The following is a 13446-nucleotide window of genomic DNA, read 5'->3' as shown; positions in this document are numbered from 1 at the left end:
ATCTTGAATGAAAGATGCACACACATGAACGTATGATTAATATGCTGTCTAGTAGTGGTTGGGCACTTCTAGTCCTCCACCTGCTACCCTAGACCCAGTCGGGGAAGTCTCACATAGCTGGTTGGCTTTATTAATCCTGAGCTCCTGCGTCCATCCATATCCCCCTGCTTCATGATTGCTCCTTCTCCTTCCCACTGCGTCCTAGTTCCAGCAGCTCTTAAAGGTCCCACCCTGTCTCCCTTTACCCAGCCATTGGCCACAGGCATCTTTATTCATCAATCAAAAACCAATTGGGGACAAGGACCTTTAGCGTTTGGACATGCAGATTCCCAATTGAATCAAAGCATTAGAACCAATCTCCAACAACTTTGAGCTGGGTGTGGTGACATATGCTTGTATGCCTGCATACCTGTGCTCCTAAGTACTGTGGAGGTTGAGGCAGGAGGATCACAAGTTTGGAATCAACTTAGTTTACGTCATGAGACTATTTTTTTAAAAAGTTGCTGTAAACATCACTGGAAACTTTGGTCCTGAGTGGATATGTGATGTGAGAACATATGAGAACAGCACGAACATTCAGTGTTCTGGGGCCGCGCTTGTCACTCCCTGAGATTTAGGAACTTGCTGGATTCGAGGTGCATTGTGCCTCCTCAGGGCCCAGCCGTTCTCTGTTGTGGTCTGGAGGGCATTTGTGTGTGGACTGCAGCAGGTATCACGGAGAGGCTGCCTGAGCTTTCGGAAAGCAGAAGTCTTGGTGCTGTCATATTCTGACAGAATGTCACTGTCTTTGTTAGCCATGGTGGCTTTGGCCACTTGGTTTCTTGTAGCCTTTGCATTGCTTGGTTGACTTTCTTGCTTGCAGCCTGGCCTAGGGCTGAGTTTGAAACAACCTCTTTGAATGCAGAAACAATTCTGCCTTTTTAGCTTACTTTCTGAGAAGAGGCATGGTTAAAGGAAAGTGAGTGAGAGTGGATGCCACTGGGCTTGAGGTGGAGAACTGTCATCACTGCCACAAGGAACATCTGTGTCTAACACGTTAACTGATCTTACTTAGCATGGACCCTGATGTGAGCAGGTGTGGCTTTCCGCCTTAGAGTGGCCTGGTCCCACTGGGAAGGCTCTGTGTTGGCCATCCTAATGTCATACACAGAAGGCTAGCAGTCACTTGACAGCCATTGTATTGCATATTGGTGCCTTTTCATGCTTTTCTGCCCTTATAGTGCGGGGACTTTGGTTTGCTCATGTGTGGCAGTCTCTCCACTTGCTGTACTGCCTGCCAGAGTCCTTACCTCTGCTTGGCTAGGTCCAGACATTTAATGTTGGTTGCCTTTGCTCTGCCTATTCTCCATGGCTCTGCTTTCGTCCAGGACCCTGACTGGCTCTGGTTCTTCCCTCTAGGTCATCTCTTCTTGCTACCTCTTCCCCCAACAGATCTGCTAGGTGCTAGGAAGAGAGCAGAGGTAGGAAAGGGGAGGCAGAGCATGGAAGGGGGTGGGGATTGGAAGGGAGCCTGCATAAGTGTACCTGAGGTACAGGGCTTCTGAGATAACTGACTTCTTAGGGAGCCTGGGTCAATCATGGGGTCACCAGTCAGACTTCTGCTCTGTTGCTCCCCACGCTCAAATGCACTCATTTCACCCAGGTTTATGTCTACACAGCAAAACAGTGCTAGCTTCTAAGTCTTCATTTTTCAAAGTTTCCAACTTAAAGGAGAGGGGCTAGTACAGTTTCTTTTCTTGGGTCCAGCAGCTCCTGACAGTTACAGCAGGCCACTGTTGCTCTGTAGCCATGGGCTCAGTGTGTGTGGGGAATAAGCCCGTGCCTTTGGTTGGATGCTGTTGAGATTTAGGTGACTCAACACCACAGTCTTGACTGTGCAGCTGTCTGTAGGGAAGATGGCACTTAGAACTGGGTGGGTATTGATGGAAGGATGTTGGTGTGGTTGGTTTGTAGTGTGAACCTGTACTACTGACAAGTACACTTCTGTTTGTGAAAACACAAACTAAGGTACAAAAGTCATCTTACCAAAGTCTGTCAGCTGTTTAGAATTGAAGAGAATTTAGGGGCTAATGCTTTGAAGGGTACATTTGACTTTAGGGAGCTCTAGTGTGGAGACGGGACCACAGTACTGTATTTGCCCTTCCAAGTGGTACACCTAGCTTCTCCTGCAGAGCAGCTTCCTGTCTGGGGCTGTAGGCTTCTACCTCAGATCTGAGAGAGCCTCAGTTTTAATCATGGAGTATGCTAGAGGTGAGCTGCCTGCCAACCACTGGCCAGTTCTGTGACTTAGGAGATGCAGAAGGACACAGTACCTGGGCACTTCCCCAAAGGCCACTCCCAACCAGGAATGCACACATGTATCACCCTGCTCCCTGCCCCTTTTTCTTTAACAACCTTGTTTCTTTTTTGAACCGACCTCATGAAGCTGAGGCTGGCCTCTAATTTATGAGGTATCTGCAGATGACTTAAAGTCTTCCTGCCCTCCTCAATGCTGAGGGATGAAACCAGGGTATTTTAGATGCTAGGTACACCCTTATCTGCAGCCCAGCTTAGACCTCTTCTGAGGTCCATTTCGTGTCTAATACTTGCAGATAGAGTTCATAATAAACACTCAATTGAACAATATGCAATTTAGATGTTTGTAAACATGGTATTAATGGGTTGTTGGGGGGGGTCAACCAATGCATGAAACAATTTATCATCAACTATATTTATCCTGCTGTGGGAAGAGCAGTTAGAATTTGTGGTGGGAGGAGGAGAAAATGCAGGTAAGTCGAAGTGGCTAATTGTAGGGAGCAGAGGTTTCTGTGAGTTCCAACCCTTGCCCTCAGGGAGCCGACTTGGAGAACAGGCATAGCTAGTGATTGTGAGGGACCGTCTGCAGAGACTACTAAGAGGTTCTGGCAGCCTGAGAGAGTGCAGAAAATACTCCTGATGCTTGGAGGTTGCCTTGGAGAAAGGAGGCAGAGGGCCATCTCTGCTCTTAGCAGCTGGAGCTGAGGCCTGCCACAGGAGGGAGGCATCGGAGACCTGCTTCTGACAGGTGACAGGCACTTACAGCTCAGGCAGGTGCAGAAGCTGAAGTGGAAGCTGACTGGTTGTGTGACAGTGGAGTATGGAGAGGAGGGACAAGGAAGCCTGGAGCAGTTGAGGTTGGGCAGGCGCAGCTCTGCAGTGGTCAGCTGGGATGAAATGTGTGGTTTCAGTGGAGAGCAAAGGCTGGGGACAGTTGTTGGGAGAGAGCAGAGTAGATTTGGCATCAGGACCTAGATTTGGGGTTCGGGACGAGTCACCAGGAAAGAGTCTGCAGAGAAGAGCTGCTGCTAGAGGGTCATAGGTCCCAAGTGGCAGGGAGAGTTTTGAAAGCTGAGGCAGTGATAGTGAAGGCCTGTTCAGGTGCAGTATTGCCTTGTGGGATTCTGTGACATACCTGTGAAGCACAAAGCTGGATTCCTCTTGACATCATGTCCGTTCCAGATTTGCACGTGGGACATTGCAGTCTACACTGGCTACTTGACTCTTTTACCCTGAGATGTGAAAGGACTGTGGAGTGTTGTTACTTGTGTTGATGTGCGTGGCTCTTCCTTGTGGTGTTGTTTCGCTGTTGTGCACACACACTGCTGAGTTAAACTCCACAGGCTGAGTGAGGGTCTTTTTGTGGAGTGGGCTTGATGGGCAGTCCTGAGTACGCAGACTGCTCTACAACCAACTATCAGTTCTCAGGTGATCGCAGAGCCCAAGTCTAGGGAGAGTGCAAGCTGGAAAGACAAAGAGGTCTGGTTGGACTCTTCTAGTACCTACTGTGTGGGCTCCTTGGGTCGGCAGATGCCTGCCGTGATCTCCACTTTCTGGGCTCTTGATGCCATCCTTCTGAAGAGGGAAGAGGCACATGTAGGAGACAGCCATTTTTCTGGCCCTCTCAAGTGGACTCTGCCTGGCTTACTAGGTGTGTTCTCCTGGGGCATTTCTGGGGCCTCTGTCATTAGAGGACTCCAGTGTCATTTGGCACTTTGACTTGGAGCCTCACGCTCAGGTTCTGGGCATCCTCCATGACTTTTTACCAGCTGAGCTGTACTGTGAGAGGTGTCATTAAGAAGGAGCCTGGAAGGCATAGTGCACTACTGTGTCAGCTTTCAGTTTCCATGTGTGAGGGCAGCCTGAGCTAACAGTCCTAGCCTGGTTTTGTTTGTTATGGTGATGGGATATGCTTCCTTATCTTTAGAGCTTACTTGGTTCTTGTTTGTGTGCTTGTGTGCATGTGCATGTGTGTGTGCATGCATGTGTGTGTTTGTGTAGGGCTTTATGGAGGGCAGTTGACATACAGGAATCTATGGTCTCAGTTTGCTGGTGCAGTTTTGTCTGTGGCTCATTTTATCTCTGAATACTTTCCCATTCTGCAGATCCTTGCATGTTGTCTCTGTATTGGTATACTTGGTTATTCCTAGTGTTAGGCTGTCATAAATAAGACTGCTTCAGTTAGTTCAGATCCAGGTCCAGATCCTGGAGTAGAGGGCTACACCCCATCATGGGGCAGGCCTAAGATGGCAGGACAGTGTCAGGGGCTCCAGTGTGCTGCTGGGGGTTCTCTGCCCATATCACCAGTTAGGTTTGGTCTTTTTTCAGCTGGGGTGTGGTTAGCTGCACATGGTGGATTTAATTTGCATTTTCCTTGCTGGTCTGCGACACTGAGGTAATTCATTGGTATGGGCTGTGTGTCTTTCATGCAGGGAGGTACCTGTTCAGATATCTTGCCTACTTTTTTTTTTTTTTTTTTTGGTTCTTTTTTCCGGAGCTGGGGACCGAACCCAGGGCCTTGCGCTTCCTAGGTAAGCACTCTACCACTGAGCTAAATCCCCAGCCCCTCTTGCCTACTTTTAATTTTCTTACTGAGATATGAGAGGTCAGTGAGTGTGCATGTTCTATGCGCCTGCCTTCTCTGTTTGCTCTGGGTTGGGGACCGGCACTTCCTTTCTGCTTCTGGAGAAGAGCTATACCTGGAGTTTGGGGTATGTGAATTGTCCACTTTTTCCTTTGTGGACTATGCTTCTGGAATGATTTCTAGAATAATGGTGTTGTGTTCTCTCTCCTGAGCTGGTCTTATGTGCAGAGGGTAGATCCAGGCCTTCTGCATTACCTGTCTCCTGAGCTGTCTTACGTGCAGAGGTAGATCTTCTGCGGTACCTGTCTCCTGAGCTGTCTTACGTGCAGAGGTAGATCTTCTGCATTACCTGTCTCCTGAGCTGTCTTACGTGCAGAGGTAGATCTTCTGCGGTACCTGTGTCCTGAGCTGCCTTACGTGCAGAGGTAGATCTTCTGCGGTACCGTCTTGGGACCTTGCTCAGTCACACTCTGGGCTGTGCTGAGGCATGGCGTGCTCTGGAGATTCTGAGGTTCCTAGATCTACCTTGGGTACATATACATTTCAAGTCCTAGTGTCATTGTATTTCTTCAGAACATACATGTTTGAGGCAGGGCATCTGAAATGCTTTCCTTCCTGTTGCAGTGGTGTGGCAGGCAGCAAGTAGCAGGCCCGTAGGATCTCGTGTATGCTATAGAGCCTCCAGTTGTGCCAGCTTAATGTGAGTTCTGGGCTTCCTTCCCTGAAGAGGTCAGTGCTGTTGGACCTGGCAGTCTAGGGGTAGGCATCATCTCAGCTCCTTACTGGTATGGCACAGCTCTGTTTCCAGGGCCAGGGGACACCATCCAGGACACACTATCTTTCATGACTGCTTTCTTTTTCTCTTGTTACTTGGAGCTTCTGGGACAATCTCCTCAACTTTATCATACCCTCTTGACCTATTCTCTTCCCTTCTGCCATGTCTTCTGCATGGTGCGGGTGCCTGCCCTGTGGGGTCCATCCTGTAGGCTTTGGGTGTTTGGGCAACATTGAAGGGCCTTCTGATTAATTCTTAGTATTCCTAGGCAGGCATTTTCTAAAGAGGGATGGCACGCATGCATTTGTCTGTGTAGATCTGTCCCAGGTATCTAGGATCTTTTGATTGTTACTTGCCTGGTGAACAGCTGGAGGAACTGGGTAATGTTAGCTTTTAGTCAGAGGTCAGGGATGCAAGCAAGGCAGGGCCTGTGAGCCACCATGGGCTGGCTAAGCTTGCCTATCAGGCTCCACTGTACCTACTTACTACACTGGGTATATTTATACCAGGCAGTCAAAGGAGCTTCAGAGCTTGAGGGTGGAATGGTATTGAGGTCCCCTTAGACCCCTTATCTGCTAAGAAAATAGAGTCCCTTTAGTCTGTTTTGTATCAGTAGGTAAGAGGTGCCCTTGAGGAATTCTGAAGGATGTGCCTGGACCACATTCTGCAGTAACAGTGGGTATGTGTGGCAGTTGGCACATGGGTAGTCAGACAAACCTCTCAGGACATGTTGTCTGTCCCTTGTTAGGTCCACAGAGAAACACCGGCCTACAGTGTGCTGATGCAGATTATGCAGGGTAGTTCTAGAGGGCATTCATTTCCTTCATGCCAACAATAGGGCGTTCTGAATTAAGAACTAATTAGTGAGACGGTCAAAGAAGCCCTGCCACGGTTTCTGGTCTACTCAGAGCTTGACAACATTAAGACTCTGGCTGTGGGAGTGCTCTGGCTTAGTCCTGGCAGAAGGAAGCCGGGTGTTTCCCTGGGTGTGGAGCTGTCTCCGGCATCCCCTTCCCTCAGGTGTTACTTTGTAGCTGTGTCTTGCTGGGCTGGGTTGTTGCTGCAGGTATTTGTAGTTCTATCGTGGAAGTTAAATACTGTTACTGTTGCTTTTAGGACTTAGGGTACAATTAGTTGTTAGTTTTAAAGCCAAAATTAGTTAAATTTGACTGGTAGAATTTGCTTTCCCAGAGTTTCAAGAACTTTGAAGGTTGAGAGACTATAGACTCTTGTATACCTGTTCCTGTGAACATGTGTGTTCTGTCGTGGGTACATCCTGGTCACCTAGGGGAAAGCACAGCCCTTTTGTCTGACAGGAATGGTATTCCCATGAACAGAGAGGGCCACAGTGTTTGGTTTGGGTTGAACATTCTGGGTGCATCAGGCTGGGGAAACTGGGCTGCACTCAGAGTTGTGACCACAGCTCTGTAAGCAGACCTCTGCGTGGAAGCGGAGAGTTATGGAGAAGGTGCAGAGCAGCTCCCCAGGACACAGGCTCACGGTGTTGGAAGCCTGCGGTGAGTGGGTACCTGCCACGTCGTGAGTGTAGACAAGGCAGAGGCAGCGTTTCTCATGCGCTCCCACATCTGAAGAGGCTGGAGGGCACACATCTGGGCTGAAGCTATGGCCACTGAGCTTGGCTTTGCCACGTGTGTTCCTTGTGAGAGGAGATGCGATGTGGTCTTAGTGTATTTGGACAACTGTCCACCATCCTGTGCTCTCTCCCCCCACAGGAGCCAGCTGCTCTGCAGCTGCTCACGTACATACGTCTCCTGTAGTAAGTAGTTCCCTGTCAGGGTCTTCCTGCGCTGGAGTAGGGGGCACTTCCTGATGCTAAGTCTCATTTGTCCCCAGGAATGGTCCTCGTGCGGAGTGAGAATGGGCAGTTGTTAATGATCCCTCAGCAGGCCCTGGCCCAGATGCAGGCCCATGCCCAGGCCCAGCCTCAGAGTACCATGGCACCCCGTCCTGCAACCCCCACAGGTGCTGCACCTGTCCAGATCTCCACCGTGCAGGTGAGTGCGTGCATGGTGAACAGGCTGGTGTGCAGTGCCACTGGCTCAGCCCAGCTCACCTACTCCCCACTGCTGCTCGAGCACTGGGGATGTTGCAAGAGTGAAGGTGTGTCTTGTGTGAGTGGACACTGAGGCATGCATGTGTTTTCAAACCCAACCAGCAGGTAGGGTCTAGGATGGCTGTGGTCTCCCATTCTCCTGGCAGAGACCATCTGCTTTTGAAAGCCAGCTCTTGTGGCCAGTGCTCAGGCTTGTTGACTACTGAGTGTGGCTAGGATAGACACTTGGGGTCAGCTGCTTTGGCTGAACCCTGGCTTTTCCTCTTGCCACCAGTAGATTTAGCTTTCTGGGTTCCTCTGTCAAGCGCATATCTGGTCGTGCACAGGTGGTCATGAGGACTGAACTAGGAGTGCCAAGAGTAAGAAGAAGGCAGAGAGCAAAGGCGTACAGGTGTGCCCTCACTCCCAAGCCTTGAGGTTGTTGGTCTTGATGCCAGGAGTAATCCTGATACTCCCTCTGGAGTTGTGCTCTGTCCTGTAGCTGGGGTGTCTGTGCTGGAGGAGGGCAGAGCTCCCCATAGGCAACAGCAGAGAGGACCGCTGCTGTGTTTCCTGAGGAGGAAGCATATGGACTGCTATGGAAGGTCCTCTGTGGTGGGTGGTGCCTCTCATCTGACCTTGGTGTCTGTACTCACACTACGCTGTGTCACCTCAGGAGTCTAGGTATCTCCATGCTACTCCACCCTCTGTCTAGGACTCAGGCATTTCCACTTTCAGTTCAGGCCAGTGTCCCTAAGAGCACTGCCACAGCTGGGTTTCCAGATGTCTGCTTTAAAAGATGGCATTTTGTAGACTTCACTAAAAGAGACTGCCTTTAGGATTTTCTATGAAAAGTTTCTCATCATAAATTTTATTTTGGGCTTTGAATGATTTCATTGTGGGTTAGTAGTAAGCAGTGGATTACTTGAGTGCAGTAGTGTATTTTTAAGAGTTTGTTGTGTGCACAGGTGCCTGTGTTACTTACTGTAGCTCACTTTAGATGATTTCTAACTTATTTTCCAGGCTCCAGGAACACCTATTATTGCACGGCAGGTGACCCCAACTACCATAATTAAGCAAGTGTCTCAGGCCCAGACGACGGTACAGCCCACTACAACCCTACAGCGCTCTCCCGGGGTACAGGTAAGAGGACTGAAGCCCAGTGCATCAGTAGGGCTGCATGGCTGGCAATGCATGCTTTTGCTTTAATGCGAAGACTAGGCTTTAGGGCACCAGGTTGAATTTGAGGATTCAGGTTGTCAATGAAGAAAGTGATTTTTCGGTGAATGCAGGCTACATCCTTTATTTAGCATTAGCAGCACTCAAAGCTCTTTATAAAAGGTAATTAGGAGTGTCATCTCATTAACGTTTGACTCAGGGCATCTTTGAGGAGAGAGTCTGTGCTGAGGAGTTTGTGTCTGTGCTGTGGCCCCATTACATGCTCATGGACAGTGCTACTGGTATGTGTGCAAGGTGCCCTCTCAACTTTCTGTGGCAAATTTGTAGACGAGCTGGGGAGGGGAACGTGAAGGAGGGTGTTCTCCCACGTCTTGCTTTCCTAATATCAATGTTCTAGGTAGCAGTAGTGAGAGTGTCCTGATCCACCCCTGCAGCTTCTAGCATATGAAGCCACGGGGAGCTTTCACGCCAGGGACTCCTGTGGGGTGAAGCAGATATTAAGAGTGGTGGAAGGGGCCGGTCAGGCAGGACATAGCATGTTTGGAGAGTTGCACTTGGCTATGCAGACATTCCCAGACGGGAAGACACATCTGGTCAGGGAAACACTTGCAGGGAGGATATCATTGGCTGGGGAGGCAAACGTGGTTAGGGAAACTCTCTCTGGGCACTCATTTGGGAGCAGGTGGGTAATCAAGAGCCTCGAAAGCTCCTGATGTTGAGTTTATGAGCTTGTGGGCAGTCATACAGTGCAAGGCTTTGAGCTGTGCAGTGAAGCTCGGGCCTGGCTGGGTTCTGTGCTCACTAGACACGATCTGAGCTGCAGAGTTCCTGCATATGCATACCTCTGTCCCAGCTGCGTGATGGACTGTAGGGCGGTCCACACATGGGCTTTTCTGTCTAAACTCTTCTGATCTCTTGGAGTTCAGCTCCATTTTCTTTGGTAGTTGGGCAGAGCAAGAACATCTTGGAGAACAGTTCTGTCCCAGGCAGCTGTAAGCCAGGAGAGAGACCGTGTGTTTCAGAAGCTGGTGTCTGCGAGACCTGGGGTTTCCTGAGGGGAACTTGTAGTGCTGCCTGTGTCTGGCTCCAGTGTCTGCTTCTCTGAGGAAGAGGGGGCTCTAGAAGGTAGTGAAGCGCTTGGTAAATTGTGTGTCATACTTAGTGGTGACAGATACTTTGAGGTCGATGGACAGTCTCCAGTCAGGGTGAGTGTGTTCTGGTCGTAGCTGTCAGCTGAAGTGAAGGAAAGGTGTCTAGGAGGGTCCCTGGGTTCTGCTGTCCCTGGCTTGTTGAGTCAGTGCTTAGTTTGTTTTCACACATTATCTTCCCATGATGCTTTGGTTTGGTGGGCAATACATGCTTATCATATGGAGACAGTTATCACCCCTAAATCTGTCACCAGCTGCAGGGTAACCTGGGGGCCAAGAGGCTGGAGGTTGCTTAGCTTCCTGTGCAGCTCACTCATAAGCACCTGTGGCTGCAGCGACCCAGGCTTTGCTCTGCGGAGCTGAAGACACCTGAAGCTGCTCCAGAGCTCTCCTTGGTGTGGGTGTGGGGAGCAGCATTTAAAAACTGGAGTGAGGAAATGTGGGCAGCTAGACTTGTAAATTGGAGAGGTCCTAACGTACAAACCAGTAAATATTTCATTGTGATTATTCAAGAAGAGAGAAATCTTAGGAAAGAGACTGAGGGCCAGTGGTTTGGAGAATCTGAGCCTGATGACATCTAAGTGCCCATTTGCTTTGCAGATGTTTTTATGTTTGGCCAAGGAGCACCTTCTCCCAGCTGGGTCAGTGCCTGTGCCCCAGCTTTTATGCCTGCCCCTCTGCATGCTGTGGCCTCTTGTCAGGCTTCACTTTTGGAAAGCAGAGCAGGCAGTGCAGGCAGTTGTGGGGAGTGGAGACCCTCGCTTTGTCTTGGTGGCCTGTACGGACCCTGTGGGAGGTGCCGTGTGTTGGAACGTCACAACTGCTTTTTAGCCAGGGCTCCCTGAACAGATTAAAGGGTTCTCGGGAATAGTGTCTGAGATGGGAGCTCAGTGTGTATCCTGTCCTCTGTGCTTATCTCTGACTACCATCAGTCCGTCTGACAGCTTCTGGGCAGGTTCGAGCCCATCGGGTTTAATTGTAGACACAAACACACCTCTGCGCTATCACTGAAGCTCAGGTGTGGGTGGCCACGGATGCCCTTGCCCACCTCACGGGGCTGCAGCACGTGTGACTTCTGGCACTTGTTGAGCCACTTGCCCCCTACTCTTTGAGAAGCCATTTTACTTCCCTGGGCTTTGCTGCTGTTGAGCTGCATTTACCTGTGTTTTGATCTTCTAGCCTCAGCTGGTTCTGGGTGGCTCCGCACAGCCAGCCTCACTTGGAACAGCCACAGCTGTTCAGACAGGGACACCTCAACGTACAGTCACCGGGGCCAGCACCACCTCCACAGCTGCCACGGTAAGAACTCTTTGGGACCCTAGGGGCAAAGCCTGGCCATTGGTATTAGTGGGGAATGGATCTGGTATCCAAGGGGACTTGAGAATATTTTGGGGCCCACAAACCAACCAAGAGCAGTGACACATTGAAGGGACCCATGTGAGAGCTTGGGCTCTGCCTTCCCCTTATGGGATGATTTGAGGAGCCACTAAGGAATGATGGGAAAGAGCCCTGAGCATCCTGCTTGGGATGGAGGACACTACAGATACTTGTGGAAGCCATATATATGCAGCTGTTGAGTACCTGTGGTCTGGACATCAGCTTCTTTGTCTGTGTGTCTGTCTGTCTTCACTGCTTTTCCCTTTGTGTACCTGGAGCTTTAGAGAAGCTAGGGCCACATTTTGCAACTTCTCTTTTTGTGTTTTTTGCCAAGTCCTTTTAACCATTTCCAGGAGCTGCCTGGGGCTTAGTGGGCGTGTGCACATTTAGTCTCATAGCGGTCCCTGCCCTGACATAAGGACAGTGTCTTGGTAGATACAGCCTACCATCAAGGGCTGGTTGACAGATGCAGGCTTGGTGGCCTTCAGAGTGTCTGACCGCCCTTCTGAAGAGATTGTGGCTTGGGCAAGAGGTAGTGCTTTTTGTGCTTTTGAAGGGGCTTTGTCTGCTGCGTTCACATTGCACTGCAGTGAGACCCTGTGGGATCTCCTGTAACTTAAACCTCTTTCATTTCAATACAGGAAACTATGGAAAATGTGAAAAAGTGCAAAAGTTTTCTATCTACATTAATAAAGCTGGCTTCCTCTGGGAAACAGTCTACAGAGACAGCGGCTAATGTGAAAGACCTAGTACAAAACTTACTGGTAAGAAACCCACATGAAACTGCTTTAGAGCATGCTGTGTGCCCATGTTCAGTCTGTGAAAGCCAGTGGAAGGATCTGGAGAGGGATCTGTGCTGTGGCCAGGATGTGTGGATTCTTGGCATGAATGCTCCTGGGGACTTGGCTGACACCCCACTTCCTACTGCACTTAGATGGTCACCTGAGGGGACCTGCCAGCACGAGGAAGGAAGGGTTAGAGGGCTCCTTAGAAGCACCTGCTCGAGAGTCGCAGAACTTACATCCGACAGCCAGTGTTCCTTCATGAGGCAGCCCACCTTCTCCTTCCTTCCCCTTTTAAAACTGAAGGAAACAGGGAGGCTCCTTATACTCCAGTTTGTAGACAGGTGGTCTCTGCATCTGCCCACGGCCCTGCTGCGCTTCCCACCTCTTGAACATGCTATGCTGCTCTCTAAAAGGTGCCTGTGCTACTGCTGTGCAGAACTGAACTTTGCCATTGGTTGGTGCTCCTGTGTCCCTGGCTGTCCCATGGATATTTTATTTTGGCAACTTGCTGGGGTCAGGGTTTGAACTGGGCTCCTTGCCTTGTGTTGCAGTTAACTCTGTCCCTCTAACCTAAAGCATCTGCTTCCTTCCTTACCTTGTGTTGCAGTTAACTCTGTCCCTCTAACCTAAAGCATCTGCTTCCTTCCTTACCTTGTGTTGCAGTTAACTCTGTCCCTCTAACCTAAAGCATCTGCTTCCTTCCTTACCTTGTGTTGCAGTTAACTCTGTCCCTCTAACCTAAAGCATCTGCTTCCTTGCTGTTTCTTTTCTGTTTCTTTGATTAGGAAGCATCGAAATTGTAAGAGTGTTGTTTTCTGGTTCCTGGCTGGTGGAGTTTGTTGGTTCCCCCCTGCTCTCCTTGTCCTTACCCTCTCTGAGGGGCTTGCAGGCCAGGCAGGGGTGGCATGCACTGCTCTGCTGCCAGCAAGCCCCATCCCTGTCCAGTGTTGTCTTCCCCACCTCCTGTTTACTCCTTAGCTACATCCAGCTTTCAGCAGGGCCGTGGGGCCTCTTCCTAGCTCATTCTTAGGTGACCTCTTTGTGGCCTTTGATTTCATAGGCTGCCCCCTCTGGCCTTTGCATCAGTCAGACTGGGGTTTCACTGCCTGCAGTGCATGTCATTCCCAGGATCAGAAATATTGCCATCCTGTGTGCCATACCTTGGCCACTTGTGCCCTCCTCAGAGCCCAGTGAGGGTGTGCTCCTCACTCACAGGCCAGCTGCTGACGCTTTGTGCTCTGGTGGTGCTG

At 50.1% G+C, this 13446-nt stretch overlaps 1 protein-coding gene across 3 annotated transcripts in view; it reads left to right on the top strand.

Moving 5' to 3' along the window:
* Taf4 (TATA-box binding protein associated factor 4) overlaps positions 1–13446 on the top strand; it is a 65266-nt gene that overhangs the window by 30530 nt on the left and 21290 nt on the right. For all 3 annotated transcript variants that reach the window (NM_001402170.1, XM_087654430.1, XM_087654429.1), the window contains 4 exon segments: positions 7509–7669; positions 8731–8850; positions 11214–11333; positions 12053–12175. In NM_001402170.1, coding sequence (NP_001389099.1) covers positions 7509–7669; positions 8731–8850; positions 11214–11333; positions 12053–12175 — 524 coding nt within the window.

This window comes from Rattus norvegicus, chromosome 3 (assembly GCF_021556685.1).
Source record: "Rattus norvegicus strain SHRSP/BbbUtx chromosome 3, alternate assembly SHRSP_T2T, whole genome shotgun sequence".
Lineage (NCBI taxonomy): Eukaryota > Metazoa > Chordata > Mammalia > Rodentia > Muridae > Rattus > Rattus norvegicus.
This window is presented reverse-complemented; position numbering and strand designations above follow the sequence as displayed.